Source organism: Chenopodium album, chromosome 25 (assembly GCF_948465745.1).
Source record: "Chenopodium album chromosome 25, dcCheAlbu1.1, whole genome shotgun sequence".
NCBI lineage: Eukaryota > Viridiplantae > Streptophyta > Magnoliopsida > Caryophyllales > Amaranthaceae > Chenopodium > Chenopodium album.
Window position 1 is genome coordinate 7983081 of NC_137858.1, and position 15323 is coordinate 7998403.

Genomic DNA, 15323 nt, shown 5'->3' on the forward strand with positions numbered 1-15323 from the left:
TGTTATTGGTGGGACCTCCACCTACTATGTTGGATTTGATATTTCGATTACTTGATTGAGCAGTTTCCATTTTTGGAGGGTCGACCAGTATATTCTGTTCACCATATTTTTAAGGAAAATTTCACATTTGCTATCAGGGAAAGGACCCTAATTCACATTTGCTACCCCTTTAATTTTTTATTTTATGTTACTACCACACAAACACACTAATTATTAAAATCACTACCACTTAACGGAATCTGTTAAGATTTCCGTTAAGTTTATTAAAAAAAATAAAATAAATTAAAAAAAATAAAAAAAAATTAAAAACCACCCACCCAAAAAACCCTAGCCCTCCCCGTCAACCACCCACCCCCTACCGGCGGCCAGCGCCCAAGCTGCAGCCGCCGCCGGCGATATTGGTCGGAATTGAAACCCTTCCCCTCCCCACCCAAAACTAACAACCCCTAACCCTAAACACCCTGCCCGAAACCACCCTAAACAAGTTTTAGGGTTTCGTTTAGGGTGGTTTTGGTGGCAGGGAATTGCGATTGACGCGGCTAGAAAAAGGAACGGGGGACGAGGAAGGGGAGGGGGGTCGATTCGGTGGAGGGAACGGGGTTGGGGGCTGATTCCGGGGGTAGTTTTGGTTTCGGTTTGGGGTGGTTGGTCGGGGCAGCGAGAACGGGAAAAGGGGAGGGGGGTTCGCCGTTGGCTGCGTAGGGGTGGGGGAAAGGGGGGGTACATGTCGGCGCCGGCTGAAGTTCTGGGCGCCGGACGCCGGCAATGGGGGAGGGCAGGGGGTGGCAGGGGAGGGGGAGGGTGGTTTTTTTTTATTTCAATTATTTTTTAATTTTTAATTTTTTTTTTATTTTTTTTAATAAACTTAACGGAAATCGTAACGGATCCGTTAAGTGGTAGTGATTTTTAAAAAACTCTGATTTAGGTGGTAGTAACATAAAATAAAAAATTAAAGGGGTAGCAAATGTGAATTAGGGTCCTTTCCCTGGTAGCAAATGTGAAATTTTCCTATTTTTAATTATTTTAGGTGTGATAAGTTCATATAAAGTTTGATAAGTTTTGAAAAGGGTTACCTAAGTACAAATTATAACTAAAATAATTTTTAATAAGGTCTAATAAGTTTAAATAAGTTCAGGAGTTCAGATTAATGAAAATCTGGTGAATAGATTACACCCTTAATTTTTAAGCATCCGAATTTAGATGGCTATATATTTTTTTACTCGGTTAGGGAAATAAAAAGGATGTCATGTAATTTATTATCTCAATATCTCATTGGGTCAACTCAAGCTTGAAAAAGGCATTAACAAACATTTTTCACGTAGTAATCTAACACTCGAATGTTATTACTTAAAGATGATACGAATATATTTGGAGTTCTCCAATCCAAATGTAATCAATGCATTTGGTAGAGTCATAGGACTACCTAGTCTTGTACATGTTTTCTTTTGGGTTCAATGGTAATGGAGGTTGTGTGTACTGTGTAGTATGTAGACGACGAATTCCGCTGGTTTATAAAAAATATAGCCTCAAAGGAACTAGCTAGCTTAGCCTAGATTTGTTGTTTTAAATTAGATGATTTGAGAGAAATCTCAATTCTCTATTTAATTTTAAAATAAGGATGTATTAACACAGTAAAGGCATACAGTAGGGTCATTAGTGTTAAAATAGAACATGAAAACTAACTCCAATGAACAAACAAGCTATAACTAAGATGATGTTATGTTCATTGGTGTTTATATTCATAAGTGTATATTCATTTGATGTTCATCGTAATGCACAATGTGACCACCTTGTATACGCCTCCACCATACAATTATTTGACAGCCATTTAACATTGAATTTAATATTCATATATTATGCGTGCTTTAATTCAAACACTATCTTAGATACATACTTGTATTAAAATTGGTTACCATCAATTAAAAACATTCACCAAAAATTTCCTCAAAAAAAATAAAATAAATAAAAATAAAAAAGCCATTCACCAAAACTTTACAAATGAAACTATGTACACAAAGGGTTTGTTCACTTCAGCTTAATTTCATTTCATTTCAGTTCAGTTCAATTCAGCTTCAATCAGTTCAGTTCAACTCCAATCAGTTCACTTTACTTCAGTAAATATGAACAAACCCAAAGTCACAAACTCAATGTATGTGACAATGGTTTTGGCCCGCATCCACAATTAAATTAGTTTTCACCAAATTTTCTATGCTCGAAATAAAATAAAAAATAAAAATAAAAAATAAAAAAAAAAATCAACTTTGTTAATAATAAGGATGTACATCCTCACCAATATGGAATGTGATCAGTTTTTGCAATTTTCACCATAGTCTCCTACAGCCAGACAGCCAATTAATAGCTAGGTTTATGGCTGTCATTCTGTCAAACGCAATACCTATTAGGTTCATTGAAATCGCTTAGATTAAAATTTATACTCCTATAGTCCTAATGTTAAGTTCCAATTCAAGAATTATAATGTAGATGAATTCCATTTAATTTAGTCTTTGTGTAAACAAAAGACATGATTTCATATTGATATGGTGAATTTGTTTCAAATTTTTGCTACTACATATCAAAATACACAATAGCCACAGTGTGTGCAATTAATTTTAACCATATTCTCATATGTTGAAAAAATCACAAAAAAAAAAAGAAGGAAAAAAAAAAAAAAAAAAAACCCTACAATAAGTATAAAATAAGGATATAACAGTAAGGGTCTGATCACTTCATATTATTTTCAGTTCAGTTCTTAATTTCCTTCTCTCATGAAATATTCAGTTCAGCTCCAATAAGTTAAGTTAAGTTTTTTTTTTTTTTTTTTGTTTGACGGGAAGATGGAGTGTATTATTAAGTTAAGTTAAGTTCAGTTCAACTCAGTTTAGTCAATTAGAACATGCCCTAAATGTCATCAATGTGTAATATGAATATTTGATCAATTTTAGCTGTTTCTAATTAAAAAGTCAAATCCTAATAATTTTTATTAGTTGTTTTTGGCTAAAAAACAATAGATAAAAATCTTCTAAAAAAAAATCTATATGATTCTATCCAAAAATAAGACCAGATCCAATTTAATACATTATTATCAACAAATCCCTATTTTTCTTAAAAAGAATAAAAAAAAATTAAAAAAAATCCCTCTTACTCTCAAAAATTCCACCCAAAATAAAAGTTCTGAAACCCCTTCATGAAACCCTAGCAAAAATATAAATTTCAAACCAACGTTACAAAAAACACAGAAGAAAATTTAAAGGAAAAAAAAAAAAAAAAAAACTGTACAACAATGGTGGAAACCGAAAACATAGAAGGCAAAGAAGAAGAAAATTCACCAGTCGAAGAAGTTCGATTAACAGTATCAAACACAGACGATCACACATTACCAGTATGGACCTTCAGAATGTGGTTTCTAGGAATAATTTCATGTGTATTACTATCATTCTTGAATACATATTTCAGTTACCAAGACCAACCATTGGTGATCACTATGATAACCATTCAGGTTGCGACGCTGCCTATAGGAAGGTTGATGGAGCGTACAATTACGACTCGAAAGTTTAAGTTGGGAGGATGGGAGTTTTCGTTTAATCCCGGACCTTTTAATATGAAGGAACATGTTTTGATCTCTATGTTTGCTAATGCTGGTTCGGCTTTTGGGAGTGGTACTGCTTATGCTGTTGGTATTGTTGATATTATTAAGGTGTTTTATATGAGGAAGATTACTTTTTTGGCTAGTTGGATCCTTATTATCACCACTCAGGTTAGGGTTTTTTTTTTTTTAATTTTTTATTTTGCCATAATATGATCTTGTTTTCTTTTCTTTTTAATTTAATTAGTTGTTTGTACAAATTTTAGAGAAGCAATTTACAAACAAGTCTATGTTCAATAATTCTATTAAGTAATTAAAGTCTATGATTGAATCTTTTTGATTCATTGATTGTGTTTGTTCATGATTTTACATTTTTTACTCATTCAAATTAAAGTCCTTTGTTACTGAATTAAACCTAATTCTACTTGTTAAAATCGGCTTTTTTTTACTAGATGAGACTTATGTTGATCGATTAAAACCTTTTTTAAAAGAATATTACATAAGAGCTGTATCTAATTTTTAAAGGCATTGTAATTAGGGCATATCAGTAAGATTGTATTTGGGTGTATAAAAAGTCTTTTGAGGACATATAAACAAAACTATTGATTTTTTTATGAGTAATTTCATGAAATTATTAACTATGATATTATAATAATGAAAATCCCCACACCATGTATCTCTTGGTCCTCTTCAATTCCTCTTTAAAGAATGTTATTGGGATTTTTTGGGCTATAAACATCAACTAATAGGTTAGTTTCTAATTCTTTCACAGTGTTGCAATACTCTTTGTATTTATCTTAGAAAAAACATGTAATTAGATAAACTTTATCTTTTAAGTTTCATAGAGGATTTATAATAATTATATAGTGAAAACTAAAAAGCCTAAAATGATAATTCTTAACAAAAACATTGATACAATGCATTATATGTAAGTATTTACTAATTTCATGCATTTAGCTTAGTTAAAGAACCAAAAAATCTCTGTACAGGTAACAAAACTACTTGTAGTGGCCATATATCTGAAAAAATGATAATGTATTAATTATAATTTTATTTGTGTATGTATCAATGCAGGTACTTGGTTATGGTTGGGCAGGAATACTAAGAAAGTATGTGGTTGATCCAGCTGAAATGTGGTGGCCTGGTAGTCTTGTTCAAGTTTCACTTTTCCGGTAAGCATTATTTATGTCTCCTTAGCTAGTACTCCGTGTTGAATCCTCGACACTTTGATTACTCATTTTCCGTTGGAGTGAACTCACATATGATTTGGTATGTTACAGGGCACTACACGAAAAGCAAGACAGTAAATCAGATAAAAGCCTAACAAGAAGCCAATTCTTTGCAATAGCACTAATATGTGCCTTTTCCTGGCAATTAGTCCCTGGTTACCTTTTCCCAACAATATCAAATCTTGCAATTATATGCTTGGTCTTCCCAAAATCTGTCATAGCTCACCAGATTGGTTCAGGAATTAAAGGACTTGGAATTGGGGCGTTTGCTTTTGACTGGAACGTCGTGGCTGCCTTCAATGGCAGCCCTCTAGTCACTCCATTTTTCGCTATAGCTAACATAGCCGTGGGCTATGCTTTGATCATGTACTTGGTTATACCAATTGCATACTGGGGGTTCAATTTGTATAATGCTAAGACTTTTCCCTTCTTTTCTTCACATTTGTTTAATGCTGCTGGGACGAGGTATGATGTTAGAGGCATTGTGAATAACAAGTTTGAGCTTGATTTGGGTGCGTACGCTAAGTATGGACGAGTTAACTTGAGTATGTTCTTTGCGCTTACTTACGGCCTTGGGTTTGCTGCTGTTGTGGCTACTCTAACTCATGTTGCCTTGTTCAATGGCAAGTAAGTATTCTTTACAAGTCCAGCTTAGTCATTTGAAAATAATCTCATTTTATAGAATTTTGCTAAGTGTGAAGTGTATTATGCTTTGGTGCACTTTGAATGATCAAAACTGATTTTTGCTGATTAAAAGTTCGACTCAAACTAGTTTCGATTATTTTATGCAGGGACATATATAACCAATTCAGAGCATCATCAAGTCGCAAGGAAGATATACACACCAAGTTGATGAAGAGATACAAGGACATTCCTAACTGGTGGTTTTACATTCTACTAGTAGCATCATTTGCTCTTTCTTTGGTGCTTTGCATTTTTATGAAAGATCAAATCCAAATGCCATGGTGGGCACTCATTTTTGCTGCAGGCCTTGCCTTTTTGTTCACCCTTCCTGTCAGTGTTATTACCGCGACCACTAATCAGGTGAGCACCTACTTTACCTCTATACTGATCTATAATATATGAAGTACTTACACTAGCATCCCTCCAATATGACCATCTGGTATTGAGGTGATTAGTTATACTATTGAAGTGTGGGCAATTGGTATTTGGTGGAACGTCTCAACCATATGAACGATGAGGTTCTAATAACACTAGTACTGATAGGAAATTTTTTTTCCCACGTGCAGACACCAGGCCTTAATGTCATCACAGAGTATCTAATGGGTTTGATTCTACCAGGAAGACCTATAGCTAATGTCTGCTTCAAAACATATGGTTATATGAGTATGGCACAAGCTGTGTCCTTCCTTAATGATTTCAAGCTCGGCCATTACATGAAGGTCCCTCCACGATCAATGTTCTTGGTTCAGGTACGTATTGATGATTATACAATTATATGGATATGTCCTATATAAGTTATTTTTTTCTGGCTTAAAGCAGCTTATCTGATAAAAAATCTTAGCTATACTTTATCAGTTATTACTATTTCACTTTTAATCTGTTCTTAAACACGCTTCTTTAACCCTGTGACTAATCTAATAGGTCTATTTTGTTCACCATAGTTCATTGGAACTATTATTGCAGGAACAGTCAATTTATTAGCAGCATGGTATTTCTTAAACACAGTCCCCCACATATGCCAAGACCAGCTCCTACCTCCAGGTAGCACTTGGACATGTCCAAACGACAATGTATTCTTCGATGCATCAGTCATTTGGGGTTTACTCGGACCAAGAAGAATGTTTGGATCCTTGGGGACTTACTCATCCATAAATTGGTTCTTCCTAGTGGGAATTGTAGGCCCTCTTCTTATATGGTTGTTACACAAAGCATTCCCTCAGCATAAGTGGATCGCGCTCATCAACTTGCCTGTGCTCCTTGGTTCAACAGGCAACATGCCCCCCGCCTCAGCCATCAACTTCACCACTTGGATATTTATCGGGTTTATCTTCAACTACGTTGTGTTGCGTTACAGGAAGAAGTGGTGGCAGAAGTACAACTATATTCTCTCCGCAGCCTTGGATGCAGGGGTGGCCTTCATGACTGTACTCCTTTACTTTGCCCTTGGAAAGATTGGAGGCATTACATGGTGGGGTTCTGGGTCTGAATATTGTGACCTTCCTAGCTGCCCTACTGCTAGAGGTGTAGTGTCTGATGGTTGCCCTGTATTTTGATGTTTTAGTTTGGAGAATTCATGTTAGGACTGTTACTTGCCCCACATTGTTATCTTGTGTAGGTACTTATAAATTAACAAGATTAATTTTATATGAAGATTTCTTTATGATTCTTCCATCTATCATTCATCATTTAAGTTGTATAAATAATCACTTATTAGCAAGCTATTAAAAATCACAAGCATCAACTGACGTTGATATTGTGTTATAGAAAGTTCTGTTATAATTCTGTTATGCTTGCAGATAACCCATAAAACTTGTGCACCTGTTGCAAATCTGATGCAGTATATCAGTTCACACTAAACCTGTCAAAATTTTAAATGTCATTCCTCTTTTCATTATTCCTCAAAAATTCTACTCCTATTTCAAGGGTTGTGAGAGGGTTACACCAATATATGTGATGCTAATGTCATAGCTTTTAGGAGCTCGTTTGCAAGGTTCTCATTATTCGCAATAATTTGGTTTCGATTTTTCTAATCTCAAAAGTCAATAGTGCTTGTAATTAGGAGCTATAAACATGAATTCTCGAAGTCCACCAAACAATTCTATTCTTTCAATCAATTAGATATAGCACATAGACGACATAGTAGTCACTCATGCATTAAAAGTACAGCATAATGACATAATCACATCTTCAATAAATAAATGCCCTGTATAATTAACACTCGTATATCACTGTATTGTATGCTTTCTATACAATAATAGATGACAAATTTGACAATAATAACAATAATCATAAATTATTTAGTGCCCCAGTTTGTTTATAACCTGAAGATACAGCATATCTGGAAGTAAACCCATGATCATAATCATCTTGATTATCATATTCAACTACACCCTCATTAAAGTTTTGGGCATAGCTTAATGCATCATACCTGAAATCATCATGAAATAAGGCCTTCTTTGGTTGAGGAATACAAACATTAGTTGCTGCTACTGCATTACTGCAGCTTTTACTAGTCTGCTTTATGTAATTCTTACTTTTCTTCCAAATATGTTTAATTGGAACATTTGTAAGCTTCATCTTCAAGCAGCCCCCACATCCAACTCTTTTCCCTTCCCCTTCAATGTCTTCTCTGATAGGATATGTTGATGAATCCCCCTCCATTTTCGCGTTATCTGTTTCGTGTAATTTATCAATTTGTGACAAGGAATTTATGTAAGAATGTATATTTTGCTGAATTGTACAAGTATGAAGGAAGAAAGAGAAAAGAAAAACACAAAGAAGGAAATTATTTGTTGTAATTATATTGAAAAAAATTTGTGGGGACTGAGATCAGCATCACTCTTCAGGATTTTGATTGTGTGGTAGAGGAAATTATTAGTTGTTGTCATGCTTAATCATACGTAGTATTTTTATAAGTGTTATTGTAGTTTTTTATCTATGTTTGTTGAAACATTTGAAGGATGGAAGTTGGTGTTTCTGATATTTTGTTGCCAAAGATACTTTTTTGGATGGAATCGCTTGTGTTTATTAGTTTATATGGATTGTAGAGAACCATAACCCTTGCTCAAGTAGTCAAGTGGTGAGGCTGACAGTTCATTTCTATTATACAATCAGTAGTACATTACTACATTGTACTCGTACATGGTTACTATACTATCAGTAGTACATTACACTCGTACATGGTTACGGGTAAAAAATTACGAGTAGCAAAACAAATATATATCAGTTGCCAGTCCTGCAGCAGGGTAAAAGAACATGGAAGGGGGCACAGCCGCATAGCAAAATTTAATCATGTCCACATATAGTTGAAATATTCGAAAACGCGCCAGGTAGGGATCGAACCTACGACTTTCTGTTTAGGAAACAGACGCTCTATCCGCTGAGCTACAGGCGCCATAATCTAGCTATATATATAGTGTAATAAATAATATTTATATATCTCAAATTACACATCATACTCATTTTAATCAGCTCAGGACTGTTATTTTTAGCTGTTTGCCTGTATTTTCTACATATATAATCATATATATACAGTATTTATAAATCATTTGTTGTTCATAATACATAATATATTAACTTTCATAACTTTGTTATCAGTATTTATCTCACATTACAAACTTAATTACGATAACATGACTAGTTAATTATATAGCGAATTCCAGAAACAAACAGACTAGATAATGATATAGTGATATGGTGTCTTGGTCCATATCAATGTGAACTTACCGACTAATCTAATCATGTAAAAATGGTGTACAGCTCAAAATACTTGAGCCTATCACAACTAAGTCCTGATGCAAGTCTTATTAAATTATTGCATGAGTTAGAGTTTGAAGGAGGGACAAGCAATTTGATACTCTGCTATAAGCTACTCCGTACAACTCTACAAGACCGCCATTATGAAGATTACGTTCCATTTGACGTTGCTGGAAGCGTAATCTAAAATACTCGTATTACTTGTACTGCATGCCTATAATAAGAATATCAAAGAGGCGTCTTAAAGCTAACCTAATCAGATAACAGTGTCCCTTGATATATAATTAATAGAACATACACTTCCCTGTTTCTCTTATACCTTTAGAAGTTCTCTCTTGTAATAAAATGAATAAATTTGCAATTTATGAATCTTCATTGAGTCCCCATGTTAATAACGGGTAACTCTTAAACAATATTCTTAAAGAACTAATCACGAGTTTTTACAGGAAAGAGGGAGATAAAAAAAAATCAGCTCAAAACTATTTATATTATACAAGTGCAAGGATGTGATGTAAACTATATAAGCAAAAGCTTACATAAGACATGATATTGAACTATGCAGGACTCAAAACCACAAACAAAATTGAATCCTGACATCACTAACTACAGAGAGGCAGGGGTAAACAATTATAGAACTACGATAGTTTGTGAGCAAAAAGCAGGAACATTAACTCACTAGCCTCTGTTGATCTACATCTTTACAGCTACCTGTTCAGCTGAACTTTTCTTCACAAACCCTCTAGCACATAACTCATTCAGCAACTCCAAAGCCTCCTCTGTTAGACCTTCATATGCAATACCTTCAACGAGAATGGTGTATGTAGCTTCAGTAGGTTTGCAACCTTTTGATATCATATAAGACAAGAAGTCAATAGCACGAGCAGTATCTCGAGCTTTGCAAAGTCCCAACATGATAGAGTTATAGGTAATTGCATTAGGTTGAATTCCTATCCTTTCTATTTCATGGAAGAATCTAATTGCTTCTTCAACCTTTCCCTCTCTACTAAGCCCTGAAACAACTGAAGAATAAGTTATTATATCAGGTCGCAACCCCTTCTTCTGCATCTCATCCAGAAGCTTTATGGCGTGTTCTGTCTTTCCTGCCTTAGAGAGCCCGTCAATAACTGTATTGTACGTAATCAGAACTGGTGAGCAACCCTTGCTACTTAATTGATTCAGTAGTTCCAAAGCAACCTCAACATTACCATCTTTGCATAAAGCTGTAAGGAGAGTGTTGTAGGTCACAATATCAGGATAACATCCTCGAGAGACCATTATACCAAGATATTCAAGCGCCCTATCCATTTTCTTTTCTTTGCAAAATGCATGGAGTAAAGGGTTGTAACTCAAGGAGTTAGGGGTGCATCCGTGTTTTGGCATTTTATTTAACATATCGATTGCCCGGCCCAACAGCCCCTTCCTACACAAGAAATTGATGAGTATATTAAAGGTAACAACACTAGGAGAACAACCCTTCTGAAGCATGTCAGACAATAACTTCTCGGCATCCATCCACCTTCCAGTGCTACACATGCTTCTTAAGATAATATTGTGGGTTATTACATTTGGTTGGCAACCAAGTGATCGCATGCTATTCAAAAAATCAATTGCCTCATCCAATCTCCCTTCCTTGCAAATCCCATTTATAAGAACATTATAGGTGACCACATCAGGCTTACAACCTTTGCTCCTCATTTCATCAAGAAGCTTCATTGCTTGGCCAACCCCACTTTCCTTACAAGTTGCTTCGATCAATATAGTATACGTGATCACATCTGGGTAACATTCCCTTTCCATCTGTCTATCAAGAACCTTCATTGCCTGTTTTAATTTCCCACTATCACACAAACTACGCAAGATGGTGTTATAGGTCACAACATCCGGAGCAACACTCATACGGTCAAGAAGCCTTAATGCATTATCCATCTCCCCAGCTCTACAATACCCACTAATCAAAACATTATAAGTAATCACATCAGGTACAGCTCCAGATTCTTCAAGAATCTCCAAAACCCTAGTGGCCTTCCTAGTTTTACCAACCCTACAAAACCCGCGAATCAAACTAGTACATGGTATAATATCAGGGATATCACCCCGATAAACCATACTTTCAAGATTCTTAAAGGCTTCCTCAAGCTCCCCGTTCCTAACCAAACGACGAAGATGATTATTGCTCTCGTATTCATCATAAGTCGGAACAGCAGAACCTAAAGATGAATTATCATCCTCAAACCGCCCACGAGAGTTCCTCTCACTGTGGAAAACCTTACCATTGATAGCCATAGGTTCATTCTTAGAAACAGCACAAACCAACTTTCTCTTCTGTTTTCTATACACCCTATTATGAGTATTATCCTTCTTCAACTCAGGAAAATCAGCTGATAATTCAACATTCCTTATCTTATACGCTAAAATTACCTTTTCACAGACCCGCCCCTGAGCCAAGGCGGCAGGTGGGGCGGCCGCCCTGGACCCAGAGAGAGAAATTCCGTTTTCATAGTTCCGTCCTAACATTCAAGGGTTCTGCAACACATTGACAACCAAATTTGACTCAATTTCCAATTAAATTCTTCTCGCTTAAGAACTACGAATAGCAGAACTTACCAATGAAATTTCTCATTATCTTCTTTCAGTAACTATAACAAATAGTTCAATAATTTCACCGAAGAAAAACCTTAAAATGACTAACCTATCAACGAAATTTCTGGTCATTTTCTTTCAGTAATTATTTCAATAATTCACCTAAGAACCTTAAAATGACTAACCTATCAACGAAATTTCTGGTCATTTTCTTTCAGTAATTATTTCAATAATTCACCTAAGAACCTTAACATGACTATATGATATCAGCAAAATTTCTCGATTTTGATTAGTAATTATAAACCTTAGAAGAACCCTCAATTGACAATTAAATTAACGAATAAGACTACCTTGTCAAATTAATATTCGATGAATATGTAAACAAAATCTTACCTCAGAAGCTGCTTCAATGGAGGAGAGAGAGCTCACAAGCCGCTTCAACTGAGCTCAGAGTAAGCTTCGATGGAGGAAAGAGAGGGAAGGAAGGGTACACGTGTATAAGCTCTAATATCCGTTTAATTCAACGGCAACGTATACTCTGTCTCTCTGTCTTTAGACAATTAGGGCGGTTCGTTACTGGGTACCCACTTTTGTTTGGGCTTTCTAGTCTAGTTCGTTTTAAACATTACAGTACAACCCAATTTTTTTTTGAAAAGCTAAACATCGCCCTCAAATATCAAACTAATGCCCGCAAAATAAACTTAAATTACAAATTTACCTTTTTTATAAAAAAAATTACCCCCCTCTCCAAACTACCCACCACTACCACCACCACCTCCTCCTCCTCCTCCTCCTCTTTTAACCACCAACTCCTTACCTCCGGTTTCACGATCTATACAGCTGCGGTAATTATGATGAGTAAGGATAAAGGGAAGTCGGTCGCCGACGGAGAAAATGTTTTTATTTTCTAAATTCGCGGCAAACGCCTAGATTTTTCGCACGTTCTAGGCTCAAACGCCTAGTTCGTGCGAAAAACCGTGTGGTTGTATGAAAAATCTGGGCGTTTGAGGTGAAACGCCTAGTTTTTTAGAATACCCTAGGCTGAAACGCCTAGTTTTTTCGAATAGCCTAGGATGTTTCGAAAAAACTAGGCGTTTCAGCCTAGGGTATTCTAAAAAACTAGGCATTTCCTGGGTTTCAAATTTTTTTAAAAAAAAATTATAGCAACGTATCGATTCAGTACGGTTTGACGAGCCTTCACGAACGTCTAAGGTTGTGATTCTGGTATTTCGTCGTCGTCCATAAGATATAACGAATTTGTTTTTGAAAAAATTAAAAAATTTGTTTGATTTTGAAACTTGGGGTGGTTGTTCGATGAGCGTTGGCGGCCGTTGACCACCAGAGAGAACGGTAAAAAGTTTTGTGTACAATTAACTTGTGAAATTGAGGTAAAATTAATTATTTTTTATAATCGTTATTTTAAGGATAAATACGTAATTTAATTTTATTTTGCGGGCGTAAGTTATGTATTCGAGGACGATATTTAACAACCCTTTTTGTATGAAATTTCTAGATTGGGTGAGAAATTTTGAAAATTAGAATTAAAACTATTCTCTTGAAATAATGTATGAAATTAATGCTCCCTCCGTATTTTATTACTTGCTCCGTATTTTATTGGAATCTTTTTAATCAATAGATTTTTAATTATTATAAATTATACTTATTGATAAGTAAATATATTACCAATTAAAAATTTGCATCGATATATGTACTCAGGAGAGCAAGCAATAAAATACGGAGTGAATATCATGATATGAAAAATTATTATACACATATCCATGTATAACTAGATGAGATAATCATCAAATTGAGTAAACAATACATCAATACAGTGCACTGTGCACCTGGTCTATATATATATATATATATATTGGAATGATATTATCACAGTTTTGATCCAATTTGGCATGAGTGAGGTGGGATGTGAAGGCTTTAAGATGTGTGTGTGTTACTTTTACAAGGGTTTTTTTTTTTTTGAAATAAAGATTGATTAATAAATAAAAAGTCATAAGAGATCTGCATATAGATTTAAATCTAATAAAAACGTGAAAATTGAATCAAATAAAAACACCATTTCAATAAAGCTTATATCGCTTTGATTTACACTATTCTTCGACAAGTGGGTCTATCGATATGTTGTAGTCGTGAAGAATATTTTCATCTAATTCATTTGATTGTGAAACAACTTGTATCATACTAAATTAAACTTTTTTTTTAAAAAAAAAAAAACACACACACACACACAAACACACAAATAAAGTTATAAAACTGAAACAAAGCCCACCATATGGGCACTTACTACACTCAAACCCACTATAGGGGTACTTACAACCTTCAAAGGGCACCTTTATTGAATTCAATAACAAAAACATAAAGACACTAGAAGGAAAAGGGTCGGAAATAGCCAAATTTTCCGAAAATTTAGCTATTTTCGGCCTATTAAACACTTACTTTGAAGTACCTTAGAGAGAAAAAATAGAGAAGAGACAGCTAGGGTGTTTGAAGAATCCTCAAGTATTTTTGTTTTTTTTTTTCATTACAAGGTGATCACTCTTAAAATTGGAGTTAACTGTAATTATTTACTGAACAAGTGAGGTTATTTGGAAAATAATAACTATATGCTTCCTTTTTAAAAAAAAAAAATGAAAAAAAAAACTTGCAGCATTGCTACAATGTATGATATCCATGTTTCAAAAAAAAAAAAAAAACAATGTACGATATCCAATAATTCAATTATTCACATAAGATTACACTTCAATTACATCTTGTGATTCGGTAAGAGAGGAAGTCAGTCACTTATAAATATACTTCGTAATAACAATGTAGGAATCTAAAAAACGGGGTACGACTTACAAAGTTTTTTTTTTCGGCAATGGGGTACTAACAAAGTTATAAGAATGTAATTACTCCCTCAATCTCTATTTCCTGGTTTGATAAATTTTCAGTTCTTTTTATATGAGATAAATAACCATTTAAAAATGGTTTAAAGACAAATATACTATGTATTATTTTGTGTATAGTTCAATTTAAAAGACAGTTCTAGAAGGGTTTTTTTTTTCCTTTGTTTCTTTTTTAAAGTGAATTAAAATTCATTCTAATACGGCTCCTTGAAATACCATAGGCGGAACCAGAAACAGTTTAGCACACAATGACACAATTTCAAAAAAATAAAAATAAAAAATGAAATGGTAGAACACTACCTGTCTACCTCGAAAACGATTCTCAATGAAAAAGAGAATAAAAAGAGATTAGCAATCCACTTGACAAGCTTAAATATTCTACCACACGTCGGCAGTAGAGCTAATTGGCTAAACTAATTGTTGAATCTTGGGTTAACCAATATCTAATTAGTCAATCATAGGTTTCTTCCCCCACTTTTTTCTTCTGCACCATTCCATAATTATTATTAGTGTCACACACTTGATAAACGACCTCCCAAAAAGAAGCATCTTGCTATTACCCTATTATAAAATTCTATAATCAACCAAAAA

General features: G+C 34.5%; 2 protein-coding genes and 1 non-coding gene across 3 annotated transcripts; 1 reads left to right on the top strand and 2 right to left on the bottom strand.

Moving 5' to 3' along the window:
- The first annotated feature begins 3280 nt into the window (after positions 1 to 3280).
- On the top strand, positions 3281 to 7049 carry LOC145613591 (oligopeptide transporter 2-like). Its single transcript, XM_081668692.1, has 6 exons — positions 3281 to 3754; positions 4658 to 4755; positions 4864 to 5439; positions 5604 to 5856; positions 6063 to 6245; positions 6438 to 7049. The coding sequence occupies exons 1-6, from the start codon at positions 3281 to 3283 to the stop codon at positions 7047 to 7049; spliced, it is 2196 nt and encodes a 731-aa protein (XP_081524818.1).
- A 1768-nt stretch (positions 7050 to 8817) lies between these two features.
- On the bottom strand, positions 8818 to 8890 carry TRNAR-CCU (transfer RNA arginine (anticodon CCU)). The gene has a single exon. It is a non-coding gene; the product is annotated as a tRNA-Arg (tRNA).
- A 733-nt stretch (positions 8891 to 9623) lies between these two features.
- On the bottom strand, positions 9624 to 12374 carry LOC145614694 (uncharacterized). The gene is made up of 2 exons (XM_081669767.1): positions 12226 to 12374; positions 9624 to 11775 (listed from the first exon to the last, which is right to left on the bottom strand). The coding sequence occupies exon 2, from the start codon at positions 11764 to 11766 to the stop codon at positions 9943 to 9945; it is 1824 nt and encodes a 607-aa protein (XP_081525893.1). The 5' UTR covers positions 11767 to 11775; positions 12226 to 12374; the 3' UTR covers positions 9624 to 9942.
- Positions 12375 to 15323: the final 2949 nt, after the last annotated feature.